This window comes from Bombina bombina, chromosome 1 (assembly GCF_027579735.1).
Source record: "Bombina bombina isolate aBomBom1 chromosome 1, aBomBom1.pri, whole genome shotgun sequence".
Classification (NCBI taxonomy): Eukaryota; Metazoa; Chordata; class Amphibia; order Anura; family Bombinatoridae; genus Bombina; species Bombina bombina.
Window position 1 is genome coordinate 1421520777 of NC_069499.1, and position 15742 is coordinate 1421536518.

The 15742-nt window shown below is 41.6% G+C and overlaps 1 protein-coding gene across 1 annotated transcript in view; it reads left to right on the forward strand.

Moving 5' to 3' along the window:
* ANP32E (acidic nuclear phosphoprotein 32 family member E) overlaps positions 1–14313 on the forward strand; it is a 46548-nt gene extending 32235 nt beyond the window's left edge. The window contains 4 exon segments of the mRNA XM_053705371.1: positions 13424–13455; positions 13457–13579; positions 13676–13736; positions 14218–14313. Coding sequence (XP_053561346.1) covers positions 13424–13455; positions 13457–13579; positions 13676–13736; positions 14218–14267 — 266 coding nt within the window. The 3' untranslated portion in view covers positions 14268–14313.
* The last annotated feature ends 1429 nt before the right edge of the window (positions 14314–15742 follow it).

Consider the following 15742-nt stretch of genomic DNA (forward strand, 5'->3'; position numbering starts at 1 on the left):
TATTCATATCTTTGTAGTTCCCAAAAAAGAGGGAACGTTCCGACCAAAATTAGACCTCAAAAGTCTAAACAAGTTTCTCAGTGTTCCATCCTTCAAGATGGAAACTATTCGGACCATTCTTCTGTTGATCCAGGAAGGTCAATTTATGACTACCGTGGATCTAAAGGATGCATATCTTCATGTTCCTATCCAGAGATCACAAGTTCCTGAGGTTTGCCTTCCTGGACAAACATTTTCAGTTCGTGGCTCTTCCTTTCGGTCTGGCCACGGCACCCAGAGTTTTCACAAAGGTTCTGGGGTCTCTGCTGGCGGTTCTAAGACCGCGGGGCATTGCAGTTGCGTCTTATCTGGACAACATTCTAATCCAGGTGTTGTCTTATAAACTAGCAAAGTCTCATACCGAAATTGTTCTGTCCTTTCTGAGGACTCACGGGTGGAAAGTGAATCTGGAAAAGTTTGCTGGTTCCACAGTCAAGGGTTCCTTTCTTGGGAACTCTAATCGACTCTAGCCATGAAAATCTCTTTGACGGTAGTCTGAAGGTTAAAGATTCTGAATACATGCCCGGACCCTTCAGACCAATCCTCGGCCGTCAGTGGCTCAGTGCATGGAGGCAATTGGATTGATGGTAGCGGCAATGGACATCATCCCGTTTGCTCGTTTTCATCTCAGACCTCTGCAACTGAGCATGCTCAGACAGTGGAATGGAGATTATACAGATTTGTCTCCTCACATAAATCTAGACCAGGAGACAAGGGACTCTCTTCGATGGTGGTTGTTGCTGGATCATCTATCCCAGGGGACCTGCTTCCTCAGACCCTCATGGGTAATAGTGACAACGGATGCCAGCCTGGTAGGATGGGGAGCAGTCTGGAACTCCCAAAGGGCTCAGGGTGTGTGGACTCAGGCAGAGTCTCTCCTTCCCATCAATATCCTGGAGTTGAGAGCAATATTCAATGCGCTTCAGGCTTGGCCTCAGTTAGCTTCGGCTCAAATCATCAGATTTCAGTCGGACAACATAACGACGGTAACTTACATCAATCATCAGGGAGGAACAAGGAGTTCCTTTGCGATGACAGAAGTAGCCAAGATAATACAGTGGGCGGAGTCTCACTCTTGCCATCTGTCGGCGATCCACATCCCAGGGGTGGAAAACTGGGAAGCGGATTTTCTGAGCAGACAGACATTTCATCCAGGGGAATGGGAACTTCATCCGGAGGGGTTTTCCAGCCTGATTCTCAGATTGGGCAGGCCGGATTTGTATCTCATGGCGTCTCGTCAGAATGCCAAGCTTCCGAAATACGGGTCCAGGGATCCCCAGGCCGAGCTGATAGATGCCTTGGCAGTACCTTTGGTCCTTCAGCCTAGCTTATGTATTCCCTCCATTTGCTCTCCTTCCTCGGGTGATTGCTCGAGTCAAACAGTAGAGGGCGTCGGTGATCCTCATCGCCCCTGCGTGGCCTCGCAGGATTTGGTATGCCGATCTGGTGGCCATGTCATCTCAGCCACCGTGGAAGCTCACTTTGAGGAAAGACCTTCTCATTCAAGGTCCATTCCATCACCCGAATCTAGTTTCTCTGCAGCTGACTGCTTGGAGATTGAACGCTTAATTTTATCTAAGCGAGGGTTTTCTGATTTGGTCATAGATACTTTGATTCAGGCACGTAAGCCTGTTACTAGGAAAAATTACCATAAGCTATGGAGTAAATATCTTTTTATTGGTGTGAATCCAAGGGCTACTCATGGAGTAGGGTTAGGATTCCCAGGATTTTGTCTTTTCTCCAAGAAGGATTGTAGAAAGGGTTGTCAGCAAGTTCCTTAAAGGGACAGATTTCTGCTTTATCTTGTTACACAAGCGTGTGGCTGATGTTCCAGATGAACAATCTTTTTGTCAGGCTCTGACTAGAATCAGGCCTGTATTTAGGCCAATTGCTCCTCCTTGGAGTTTGAATTTAGTTCTTCGGGGGGTTCCGTTTGAACCTATGCATTTCATTGATATTAAGTTATCTTGGAAAGTTTTGTTTTTGGTTGCTATTTCTTCTGCTCGTAGAGTATCTGAGCTTTCGGCATTACAATGTGATTCTCCTTATCTTATTTTTCATTCGGATAAGGTGGTGTTACGAACAAAACCCGGTTTCCTTCCTAAAGTTGTTTCAGATAAGAATATTAATCAGGAAATTGTTGTTCCTTCCTTGTGTCCTAATCCTTCTAAGGAGTGACTGTTGCATAATTTGGATGTGGTTTGTGCTTTGAAGTTTTACTTACAGGCAACTAAGGAATTTCGTCAATCGTCTTCCCTGTTTGTTGTGTTTTCCGGGAAGCGTAGGGGTCAGAGAGCTACGGTTACCTCTCTCATTTTGGCTTAAGAGTATCATCCGTTTTGCATATGAGACTGCTGGACAGCAGCCTCCTGAACGAATTACGGCTCATTCCACTAGGGCTGTGGCTTCCTCATGGGCTTTCAAAAATGATGCTTCTGTTGAACAGATTTGCAAAGCTGCAACTTGGTTGTCTCTTCACACATTTTCCAAATTTGATACTTTTGCTTCATCTGAGGCTGTTTTTGGGAGAAAAGTTCTTCAAGCAGTGTTGCCTTCTGTTAAGGTTCCCTGTCTTGTCCCTCCCTTTTCATCCGTGTACTATAGCTTTGGTATTGTATCCCACAAGTAAGGATGAAATCTGTGGACTCATCGTATCTTGTAAGAGAAAAGTAAATTTATTACCTGATAAATTTGTTTCTTTTACGATACGATGAGTCCACGGCCCACCCTTTTTTTGTAACACAGGTCTTTAATTTTGTTAAACTTCAGTCACCTCTGCACCTTGTCTTTTCCTTTCTCTTCCTAACTTCGGTCGAATGACTGGAGTCGGAGGGAGGGGAGGAGCTATATATACAGCTCTTTGCCGCCTCCTGCTGGACTCATCGTATCGTAAAAGAAACAAATTTATCAGGTAAGAATAAATTTCCCTTTTATTCAAAGCCTCAAGGAATAGATTCTACTTTGATGCTAGGGGGCACTATGACCGTTTTGGCTTACAAGCCTTCATTAAAGTTGATAGATTCTCCTACTGCGTTAGCAGAGGGTAGGCAGACTTAAGGCACTGGGGCTGAAAGAGACATGTACCTCATCTCCCGGCGTTTTTTTCATAACATAATTTTAACCGACCGGGAGAGTACATATGAACTATTACGGGCTTGGGCGCTGCTGCATGAGCACTAGAGCAGGCTCAGTGCGTGTTTTTTTTTTTTTTATTTTTAATGTTAACACTTATGAACTTTGCAATTATCTGTAAAGCTTGTAATGGTGGCAGAGGGTTATTGATACGCCCACGATGGGCGGGTACTTAGGTGGCGCATTTTATAGTTGCGCAGCTGTTCCTTTTCTTCCGGTTTTCGGAACGGGCTGTTTAGTTTTAAGGTGTTGGCGCTTAGAGGCGCTTCTGTTACAGTTGTTTAGTTTATGTCGGCGCTTAGAGCACCGCTTCTGTTAGTTGTTTTGGTCAAGGTGTTGGCGCTTAGAGCAGCGCTTCTGTAACAGCAAAATCTTCTACGGATGGGCTGACGGGCACCTCAGTGTAGAGGGAGTTTGCTGAGGCAGCAATCTTAAGTGACAACGGACTTATGTACCGATACACCCCTTCTTACCATTGAACAAAAAAAAAACTTAAACTAAACTTAATGACAGTAGAATCTGTTCTGTGAGCTACTAAATCATCTCTGCTCACCTACACAGTCAATTATGTGTTCTCTTTTATTATAAAGTTCAGATTGTTATTTGATCATTTTGTCTGTTCACTATGTTAAATGAACTGAAATAAAGGAATTACCCTTTCAAATTTAAAGAGACAGTAACGGTTTTTCTATGTTAATTAAATTTAAAAACCTTTTATTTGATTAATCGTCTGTTCACTATGTTGTGAGATTTTTCAAGAGGAATAAAATATTTTCTTGCAAATGTACAAAACATTTTGTAGCCCACACATGCAGTGCCCTGCGCTTCCTCAATAACTTCACCTAGTTATTCTCCAGCCATCGCTTCCATATGATACTTTTAAGCGATATCTGTTGTATTTTTTTCCCATACTGTAGGGAAATCACTTGAGAACAGATTGCTAATACAGTAGTATATATTCCAAAATTTCCTCCCTGGAGCATGAAGAGGAGGATACTTCGGTAGTATATAAGGGGAAAGCTCAGACTCTGTGTAATTCCTTTGATACTGAAGTGTTTTCTTTCAGTTAAGCTTGAGCACCTCCATTGGTTATTTTAGGAGGTTTGAGCTACCCTGCCGAAGCCGATTTGGCGTAGTCAATTCTTTTAATTCCAGCAATCTTTATAAGGATGATTGGAAGGATAGGGAGAAACTGGGCATCCCCTTTTCTCCAGATTTAGCCGACTCTTTTACAATGGGACCCAGGAAGGGTGTGTGTCAGTTACAACTACCTGCGGTTTGCATTACTTTGTCACCGGTGCAGTGGCATACTGGTTGATGTGTTGTCTGTTCTATCAGGACAGATACTTCTCTCGAAGAAATCCAGAATAGGGTTGAAGTGATTAAGTTAGCCAACGCTGGGGAGCTAGGATTTCAGGCTTTGCCATAAACCCAGCAGAACATTCAGACTGCGAATGCCTCATCTGAGTATACATTTTTGGTGATTCCCTACAAGGGGAAGACCTTGTTTAGTGCTCTGAATTAGTATAAGGTTAGAGCAGCAACTTAAGACTTTGACAACTCAAGTTTGATTCCCATTACGGGGAAATACATTTAAAGAACTTCTGATATTACGTGAGGTAAGGGCAATTCCTTCCCTCAGAATTTGAAAGCAGTTGTCAGTATAGTTCACTTCCTTTCGATTTTTCAAAGGAAGTTGTTCAACTTTTCTTCCAAGCAGGAGTTGTCCAACTTTTACTGTTGACTCTGTTAATCTTGGAATCTGGAGATCCTGCTGATGAATCTGTCAGCATGACAGGTCTGTCCTCAATCCGGGAGGATTCTGTATCCCTGGGATACAATATAGCGTTCAGGATTTTTTTTCTCCCAGGGGCAGGTCTTTGTTTTCCAGATTATCTGCAGTAGAAGAAAGGCGTTCTTACTCTGCGTAGGAGACCTCTCTGACTTGGGAGTGATAGTTCCTGTTCAGTCTCAGGGTCTGGGATTTTATTCCAACTTGTTTGTTCCCAAATAAGAGGGAACCTTCAGACCTATTTTAGATCTCAAATATCTAAACAAACTTTTCGGAGTACTGTCCTCAGATGGAAGCTATTTCTTCTGTTTGTTCCAAGGGGGGTCAATTTATGACAAACATGGAGTTAAAGGATGCATATCTGTATGTTCTCGTTCAGAGATCACAAGTTCCTACGGTTTACCTTCCTGGACAGACTCTGCCACTTTGTGGCTCTTCCCTCCAGTCTTGCCACAGCTTCCAGGATTTTATCAAGGGTTCTGGGATCACTGTTGAAGATGCTTCGGTTTAAGGGGCATCGCATTGGCGCCCTATCTGGATGACATCCTTACATCAAGCAAGATCTCACACGGACACGGTATTAGCCTTCCTGTGGTTTCACAAGTGGAAGGTGAATTTAGGAAAGAGTTCCTTAGTTCAAATTGCAAGGGTAACTTTCTTAGGAGCCATAATAGACTCCCTGTCTATGAAGATTTTTCTGACTGACGTCCGTAAACTAGAAATTATCGATGCTTGTCTAGTCCTTCAGTCCTCTTCTCGGCCATCAGTGGGCCAGTGCATGGAGTTAATCGGGCTGATGGTGGCAACAATGGACATCATCCCATTTGCTCGCTTCCATTTCATACTTCTACAGTTTAGCATACTCAGACAATGGAACGGAGATTATGCGGTCTTGTCTCCTCGATTATGACTTGAGCAGGAGACAAGGAATTCTCTACTATGGTAGTTGTTTCTGGATCATCTCTCCGAGGGAATCTGCTTTTGCAGGACCATCTTAGATGATTGTGGCAACAGATGCCAACCTTCTAGTGGGGGGAGCGTTCTGGGGCTCTCTAAGGGCTCAAGGAACATGGACTCGGTCAGTCTGTTCTACCCATAAACATTCTGGACCTGAGAGCGATCTACAATGCTCTTCTGACCTGGCCCCAGTTAGTCTCGGTACAGTTTTTCAGGTTCCAGTTGGAACATAACGTCAGTGGCTTACTTCAATCTTCAGGGAGGAACGTTGGAGTGTTCTCCAGCCTGATTTTCAAGTGGGGTCAGCCGAAATTGGATCTCATGGGTCTTTAATCTAGCATACCTGTTTTCTCTGTTTGCTTTTTCTTCCTCGAGTTATTGCTTGAATCAAACAGGAAAGGGCATCAGTGATCTTCATAGCACCGATCTGGCCCTTACAGGATTTGATATGCTGATCTGGTGGAGATGACATCTCTACCACCCTGGAGACTTCCGTGGAGGAAAGTTCTTCGGATTCAGGTGCCCTTCCTTAACCCAAATCTAGTTTTCTCTGAAGGAACGTTTACTTTTAATCAAATGGGGATTTTCTGACTCGGTCATAGAGAAGATGATTCAGGCACGTAAGCCTGTAACTAAGGATTTACCATAAGATTTGGTGTAAATGTCTCTTGGTGTGAATCCAAGGGCTACCCATGGAGTAGAGTTTGGATTCTTAGAATTTTGTCTCTTTTCCAAGAAGGTTTGGAGAAAAGGTCTGACAAGTTCCCTAAAGAATCTCGGCATTATCTATTTTGTTACAGAAATGTCTGGTGGCTGTTCCAGATGTACAATCATTCTGTCGGGCCTTGATCAGGATCAGGCCTGTGTTCAAACCGGTTGCTCCTCCATGGAGTCTTGATTTAATTCTTAAAGTTTTTCAAGGGGCTCCGTTTGAGTCTATTCATTTCTTAGATATTAAGTTATCTTGGAAAGTTTTATTTCTTGTTACTATTTCTTCTTCTTATTTACCATTCAGATAAGGTAGTTTTACGTACTAAATTAGGATTTTCTTCCTAAGGTTGTTTCTGATCGGAACATTAAATCAGGAGATAGTTGTTCCTTTCTTGTGTTCTAATCCTTCCCAGAAGGGAAAGACTCTGCAGAATTTGGACGTGGTCCGTGCTTTAAAGTTTTACCTGCAGGCGACTAAGGATTTTCGTCAGTCTTCTTTTTTGTTTGTGGTTTTCTCAGGAAAACGTAAGGGACAGAAAGCTACGGGCTACTTTTCGTTCTTTTTGGCTGAAGAGTATCATACGTTTTGCATATGAGACTGCAGGACAGCAGCCTCCCGAAGAGAATTGCGGCTCATTCCACGAGGCTGTTGCTTTCTCATGGGCATTCAAAAATGAAGCTTTTGTGGAACAGATTTGCAAAGCTGCAACTTGGTCCTCTCCACACTTTTTCAAGATTTTACAAATTTGACACTTTTGCCTCGGCTCAAGCCGTTTTTAGGGTTCTTCAAGCAGTGGTGCCTTTCGTTTCAGTTACCTGTCTTGCCCCCCGTATCATCTGTGTACTCTTGCTTGGGTATTGAATCCCTCTAGTAATTAAGATGATCCGTGGACTCATCGTGTCTTAAAGAAAAGAAAATTTATGCTTGCCTGATAAAATGTATTTCTTTTTTGACACGAGTCCACGGCGCCGCCCTGTTATTTTAGACAGGTTGTGGGTTATTGTAAACTTCAGGCACCTCTGCACCTTGGCTTTTTCTTTCTTTTCCTAACTTCCGGTAAAATGACTGGGGTGTAGGAGGGAAGGGAGGAGCTATTTAACAGCTCTGCTGTGGTGCTCTTTGCCTCCTCCTGCTGACCAGCGAGGTGAATATCCATTAGTAATTAAGATGATTCGTGGACTCGTGTCAAAAAGAAATAAATTTATCAGGTAAGCATACATTTTCTTTTTTTTACATAGATGCTCAGGTGATATTTTTCCTGTCAGCTTTTTAGTTATACTGCATCAGTTTCAAGTGATTTAGCATGAGTATTATGTCCCTTTAAGGCTTGAACAACACCGGTTACTTCTGAAGGAGGTTCTAGCTACTTTGGATGGACTCTGAACCTTCTGTCGTTGTCAACCTAAAAGTCAACTAAAATTTAATTTGATTCTCCCTTATCTGTGGAAGTTTTTCCTGTTCCAGATAAGATGTCAGAAATTATAGCTCAGGGAATGGGATAATGGGATAAGCCTTTTTCTCCTTCCCTGTTTTAAAAAGAAAAAAAGTTTCCTGTTGCTGAGTCATTCGTGACTCGTGGTGCACTGTGCCTAAGGTAGAAGGAGCTTTCCTCTACTCTGGCTAAAATAACTACTATTCCTATAGAGTATAGTTACTTCAAGTATCCCAATGGTAAGAAGCTAGAGGCTTACTTAAAAAAGATGTACATCCATTAAAGATTACAGTGGCAGCTTGCGGCAAGTATTGCTGTGGGAGCAGCATCTTATGGTGTGCCTTCTCTTGAGCTGAATATCAGAACAGACTACATAGAGGAGATCCAAGATAGGATCAAGGCTCTCAAACTGGCCAATACTTTTATCTGCGATGCTAACATGCAGGTAATTAGACCGGGAGCTAAGATGTCTTGCTTCTCTGTTCTAGCTCGCAGAGCTCTGTGGTTTAAAATCTTGGTCGTCTGATGTAACTTCAGAGGCCAAGCTTTTGTCTTTACCTTATATAGGTAATACTTTATTTGGTCCTGATCTGGCTGAAATAATTTTAGAGATTACGGGGTGGAAAGGGATCTTTCTTTCCTCAGGATAAGAATAGACCTAAGGGTCGCCAGAATTCAAATTTTTTGCTCCTTTTGTAACTTTAAAGGACAGAAGTCTTCCTCTTTCAAAACAGAGCAATCCAAGACCTCGTGGAGGTGCAGTCAGCTTTGGAATAAGGGAAAGAAAAACAAGAAGCCTTCCACTGATTCTAAATCGGCATGAATGGTCTGCCCCCGATCCAAATTTTGGATAAAGTGGGGGGCAGGCGTTTTCTTTTTCAGCAAGCTTGGATGCGTGATGTCCCAGATCCTTGGGCTGTGGACATAGTATCCCAGTGTTACAGAATAGGATTCAAGTCTTGCCTCCAAGGGGCAGATTTCTCCTGTCAAGACTATCCACAAACAAGGTAAAGAGGGCTTCTTAAACTGAGTAGAGGACCTATCCTCCCTGGGAGTAATTGTTCCAGTTCCTGTAGAGGAACAGGGTCAAGGATTCTATTCAAATCTTTGTGGTTCCCAAAAAGGAAGGGAGCTTTTCATCCCATCCTAGACCTAAAGTGCCTCAACAAATTCCTCCAGGGTTCTGTCCTTCAAGATGGAAATTATTTGTTCTATTCATTTTTTTCAGGAAGGTCAGTTTGACGACCATAGATCTGAAGGATGATTATCTTCATGTTCCCATTTACAGGGATCATCATCGGTTTCTGAGGTTTGCCTTCCTTAACAGGCACTTCCAGTTTGTTGCCCTTGCTTTTGGTCTTGCGAAGGCCCCCAGAATATTCACAAAGGTTCTGGGCACTCTCCTAGCTGTGGTCAGATCTCAGGGAATAGCGGGTGGTGTCTTACCTGGACGACATCTTAGTTCAGACGTGTTTTCAACTAGCAAGATCTCATACAGACATATTGTTTATTCTACGTTCCCGTGGGTGGAATGTGAATCTGGAAAAGAGTTCCCTAGTACCAGACACAAAGGGGTGTGTGTGTGTGTTTTTTTTAGGAACAAATTATAGATTTTATATCCATGAAAATTTTCCTGACAGATGTCAGAAATCCAAAACTTCTTGCTGCTTGCCTTTCTCTCCAGTCTTCTGTTCGCCCATCAGTGGCTCAATGCATGGAGTTCATTGCTCTCATAGTAGCTTCCATGGATATCATTCCTTTTACTCGGTTCCATCTGAGACCTCTTCAGTTATGCGTGCCCAGTCAATGGAATGGAGACCACTCGGACCTCTCACAGCAGATAGATCTGCATCCCCTGACAACACTCTTTGGTGGTGGATTTCACAGGGCCCTCTGTCTCGGGCATGTGCTTCCTGAGACCTTCCTGGTTGATTGTGACCACGGACGCCAGCCTGTTAGGCTGGGGAGCAGTTTGGGGCTCATTAAAAGTGCAGGGCCTGTGGACTCGGGAGGAGTCTTCTCTTTCCCATAAACATCTTAGAGTTGAGAGCAATCTTCAATGCCTTGACAACGTGGCCTCAATTATCTTTAGTCCGGTTTAATCAGATTCCAGTCGGACAACATCACCCTGGCTTACATCAACCACCAGGGAGGAAATCTGAGTTCCTTAGCAATGAAGGAGGTGGCTCGCATTCTGCAAGTGGGCAGAAGCTCATGATTGTCTGCTATCCACTTTCCAGGGGTGGACAACTGGGAAGCTGATATTCTAAGCAGGACAGACCTTTCATCCCAGGGAAGTGGACTCTCCATCTGGAGGTATTCTCAATGATAAACCCTCAGGTGAGGGGGTTCCCGGAGTTGGATCTGATGGCGTCTCATCAAAATGCCAAGCTTCCAAATTGCGGTTCAAGGTCAAGAGATCCTCAGTCTGCTCTGATAGACGCTCTAGTGGTTCCTTGGAAATTCTCTCTGGCATACCTGTTTTCTCTGTTTGCTTTCCTTCCACGAGTCATTGCTCGTATCAAACAGGAGAGCATCTGTAGTTTCTAATAGCTCCTGCATGGCCTTGCAGGATCTGGTTCACGGATCTGGTGAAGTAATTTCTTCTACCTTGGAGATTACCTTCTACTTCAGGGTCTCTTCCTCCATCAACTTCTAGATTCTCTGAAGCTGGACTGCTTGGATATTGAACTCCTAGTTTTAACTAGACGTGGTTTTTCTGAGGCGGTCATTGATACCATACTTCAGGCTCGTAAACCTGTTTACTCACAAGATTTACCATAAGGTATGGCGTAAATACCTTTTATTTGTGCAAAGCTAAGGGTTTCCCTTAAGCTGGGTGAAGATTCCCCGCATTTCATCTTTTCTCCAGGATGGCCTGGAGAAAGGTTTGTCAGTCATTACTCTGAAAGGTCGGATTTCTGCACCATCTATTCTGTTGCATAAACGTCTGGCAGATTTGCCAGATGTTCAAGCTTTTGTTCAGGTCCTGGTCAAAATCAGGCCTGTGTTTAAACCTGTTGCTCCTCAGAGCCTTAACCTCGTTCTTAAAGTTTTACATCAGGCTCCGTTTGAGCCAGTGCATTGCTGTTGATATTAGATTCCCCTTACCTTATTTTTTCATGCGGATAAGGCGATCCTTCGTACTAAACTGGGATTTCTCCCTAAGGTTCTGTCGGATCAAATATTAATCAAGAAATTGTGTGTTCCTCCTTGTCCCAATCCTTCCCATATAGAAAATCTTTTACATGCCCTGGATGTTGTGCATGCTCTAAAATTTTACCTTCAAGCAACTAAGATTTTAGGCAATCTTCTGCCCTTTTTTGTTTTCTCTGGCAAGCGTAAGGGTGAGGCTACTTCTGCTACTATTTCTCTCTGGTTGAGAAGTGTTATTCGTTAAGCTTATGAGACGCTGCTGAACAACAGCCTCCTGAGAGAATTGCGTCTCGTTCCACTAGGGCTGTTTTCTCTTCCTGGGCTTTCAAAAATGCAAATTTGCAAGGCGGCAACTTGGTCCTAGATGCATACATTTTTGAAATTCTACAAATATGATACTTTTGCCTCAGCTGAGGCTTATTTTGGAAAACAGGTTCTTCAAGCGGTGGTGCCTTCTGTTTAGGTCCGCCCTGCCTTATTCTCCCTCACTTTTCATTCTGTGTCCTCTAGTTTGGGTATTGGTTCCCACTAGTAATTGGAATGAAGTTGTGGACTCTCCATGCCATAGGAAAGAAAACAAATGTATGCTTACCTGATAAATTTTTCTTTCCGGGCATGGAGAGTCCACAATCCCGCAGTTTTTTTGTCTCCTCATGCTGGCCCAGGAGTTGACTATACCACTAGTTATTGGAATGAAGTTGTGGACTCCATGCCCAGAAAGAAATTTATCAGGTAAGAATAAATATTGTTTTTTGAATTTTAAAAGTTTTGAGGATGGTCATATGCTCTGGGAATTGCTAAATGTTTCTTAATACTAGATTTCCTCCAGGTGTGTTTAGAACAATGGTAGTGCTAATGAGCTCTGAATGTGCATATATCTGCTCTCTTGGCTTTTTCTGTTTTTCACAATTCACCAAGGTGTGTGTGTGGGTTTCTTACTTTTCTGTGCCAAATTCACTATTGGTGCCCATATTGTCATCAAAGCAGTACTGTGCGCGCCCCCCCCCCTTGGAAATTTCAATTAAATGTGATGCATAGACTTAACCTAGAGCACTGGTTTTTTAAACCTGTCTAACAGGCAAGGTTTTCAGGATTACCTTGGATGAGAGCAGATAAAATAACCATGTTTACTAAGCAGCTGATTATTTCACCTGTGCTCCAGTTCAGATATCCTCAAATGTGGTCTGTTAGTGAGGCCCAAGGATAGGTTTGAAAACCACTGCTCTAGAGGGACTCTTACTGCTGGCTGTATTATCATTTTTCTTCAAGATGGCAATTTTGTACAGTCAATGGCTTCCTTACAAGTAATGCTTCCTCTGCTATAAGTTTTGAAGTTTTTTCTTTCCATATTTCTCAAGACCTTTTCAAATGAAAGTAAAGATTCCTCTGTTGCTCACAGTTAAAACATATGTTTTAAATCAATAGGACTTTCATCAAATTTTTATTACTTGTTGCAAATAAAGTTTTACCTGGAATAAAATCTGAAATTTTATCGTCAATAAATGCAACCTGTTTTTCTTTTTTAAGACAAAATGAATCCACGGATCATCTTAATTACTAATGGGATATTCACCTCCTGGTCAGCAGGAGGAGGCAAAGAGCACCACAGCAGAGCTGTTAAATAGCTCCTCCCTTCCCTCCCACTCCAGTCATTCTCTTTGCCTACGTTAGTGATAGGAAGAGGTAAAGTGAGTTGTTAGATTAGATTCTTCAATCAAGGAGTTTATTATTTTTAAAGTGGTGCCAGTGTGTGCTGCTGCATGAGTGGTCCTGTTGTGCTTCAATTTAAATCAGTCTATTTCAAACCAATTTTTACAATCTCTTGAAAAGGAAAGCTGATTAGGTTATGTTTTTTGAGTAATTAAATTACTATAAATAAAACTTGTCAAATTCTGTAACCTAATTATATTGCAAAGTGTTGGGGAATGGCTGAACCAGCTACATACTACATATAGAGCGGTGCACAAATTCATTTACAGCTAGCGCTTATTGTCCACAATTAATGAAAGCTGACCCAAACACAGTCAACCGTGTTTTTAAGTATTTAGCCACAACATGCAGAATTTTGCTAATAAACTATTTTAAAACCCTTTTACAACATTGTGTATGCTGGTCTTTTGCAGATAAGCAATTTGAGTACATAAAATGTATCAAACTTTCCACATCAAAACACATAATCGGTTTCCTAATGTGCTTATTGCAGAGGGTGAAGAGGACGATGAGGATGAGCCAGGTCCCTCCTGGTGAATCTGAAGAGGAGGAGGATGATGATGAGGAAGAGGCTGGATCAGATTTAGGGGAGGAAGAAGAGGAGGAGGAAGAAGTTGGGCTCTCTTACTTAATGAAAGAGGAGATTCATGGTAAGCTGCCACTTTTGATTGTTTGCAGTGTTTGCATTGCTTTTCAATTTGAGAATAATATTACAGTATCTGTATTATGTCAATTTATTCAAAAGGATGAGGAAGATGATGATGATTATGTTGAAGATGGTGGAGATGAAGAAGAAGAGGCAGATGGTATGTGTAGTTTTATGGGCTTCCTACAAATTCTAATGCTTTCTTTCCTTGTGTTCCTGCCCTCTCCAAATAAAGTTCAGTTTCTCCTTGTGTGCTACATTTTTGCAATATTTTACTTTAATGTCTGTTTAGGTAGATGAGTGGTTGCAGTTGGAGAGAAAATCTAAATTGAACTTTCATGGTTCAGATAGAGCATTTAGTTTTAAGAGACATCTCAGTTTGGTTTAAATTTTACTTTTTGCTCTCTTTGAAAAGTGTACCTAATGTAGGCACAGGAGCAGCAATGCACTACCGGGACGTAGTTGGTGATAGTTACTGCTGTGCTAAATCCCTAGTAGTATAATTCTTTTGATGGGTTAAATAGTTGTATGCACGTAGTATTGCAACAGTTTCTCTTTTACTCTTTTATGTTCCCTTTAACTTTACTAAACATTACTTACTACTCTTCTTTCTTTTCTTTTTTTTTTAACCCTTTCTTTAGAAGAAGAAGCTGATCAGGGTGTGAAAAGGAAAACGGGATCCAGAAGATGAGGGGGACTGAAGATGAGGATTGAAGCAGTCCAGAAAACTAGGACCAAGTACTTAGTTTTCTTTTTCTGAGCCCCTGGATTGATGCTAGAATAATAATGAATGATCTGTATGTCTCTACATTTGTACAATAGATGTCCACTACAGAAATTAACATGTAACTTTTTTTATAGGAAAGGTGTGATTTTACATTTTGTTGCCCTTTTATCATTCCAAATGAGATGCAAGATCCCTGTTGGAAATCTTCTATAGAATCGCGCATTTGCCCCCTTGGTATTCTTTTGGTGTCCCAGAGGATCTTCCAGCAATACATCTGGCTTCTTTGGACTGAAAGGGTTGATTTGTTTTCAGACATGTGACCATCTTAATCCTTTGTCTTCTGAATTGTTTTCCACTTTGTAGTCTTGTGAGAAATGACATTTTGTGGGAAGTGGTTTAACCCTTTGGGGGTTTTATTTAGGAAAATTTAGTTTAATTTGAAACATGTATTTTTTTTTTTTTTTTTTTTTCTTTTTTTTCACACCCTCTTTGGGGTAAGGTGCATGTACAGTTTTAATATTGCATTTAAAAGTATAGGAACCATTGCAGCATAGGGATATTGGGCCTTAATATTAAGGGACGACGGAGGCCTTAAAAAGATGGTTAAGTTATCAAAATGGGTAGTATCACTGCAAGTATTTTGGCCTAAATTTTACAGAAGATTTCAACCTGCACCCCCATATGTAAATAATGCAGGACAGACTTGTTATTTTTTTTAGTTGACAAGACATTACTTTTTATGTGATGTAAAGTAATGAGTTTTAATGCAAGAGCTGAGTAGTTACATATTTTAATTTACTTTGAAACTGCACTGGCAACAAACCTTTGTCATTAACCCTTTCCCCACCCCATATAAAACAACTGAATAAACAGGATTCATGCCTGTTCTTTACCCCATGTTTCTTCCTGATTGTATTTCTAAAGAACATTACTAATCTCTACCAACAAATGATTTATGAATTGCCATTTATTAATCTGTTATCTTGCTTGAGGTTAGGACATTCGTTAAAAGCAAACTGAATCTTACCTTGAGAGAAATTAAATTTTTAGGTATCATGTTATAGTGGAATGTATCCCATAGCAGTATGCAGCTTATTAAACCTCTTGCAGTGAACTGTGCCAGTGAAATCAGTCCAAGAAATTTGAGAATTTGTCATGGATCAACACAGGCCAGTTAACAGCTGTTAATAGTCGTAATCTAATATTTGTTTCCTTACAGCTGCCTCCTTGGTCCCTTGTAAAATCTTTGTACCGCATTTAAAAGCTGCAGTTAAATGCAATCTGTTATTTCTTAAAGTAGTATTACTATTACTAATCGATGGCCTGTGTTTGTTCTGTTTCTCCCTTACATACATTACATTACTGCATTATTTGATTGTAGGCCAGGGTGGCATGTAGTGCTTAGAAATTGTAAGTACACTGATGCATGGCTACCATAT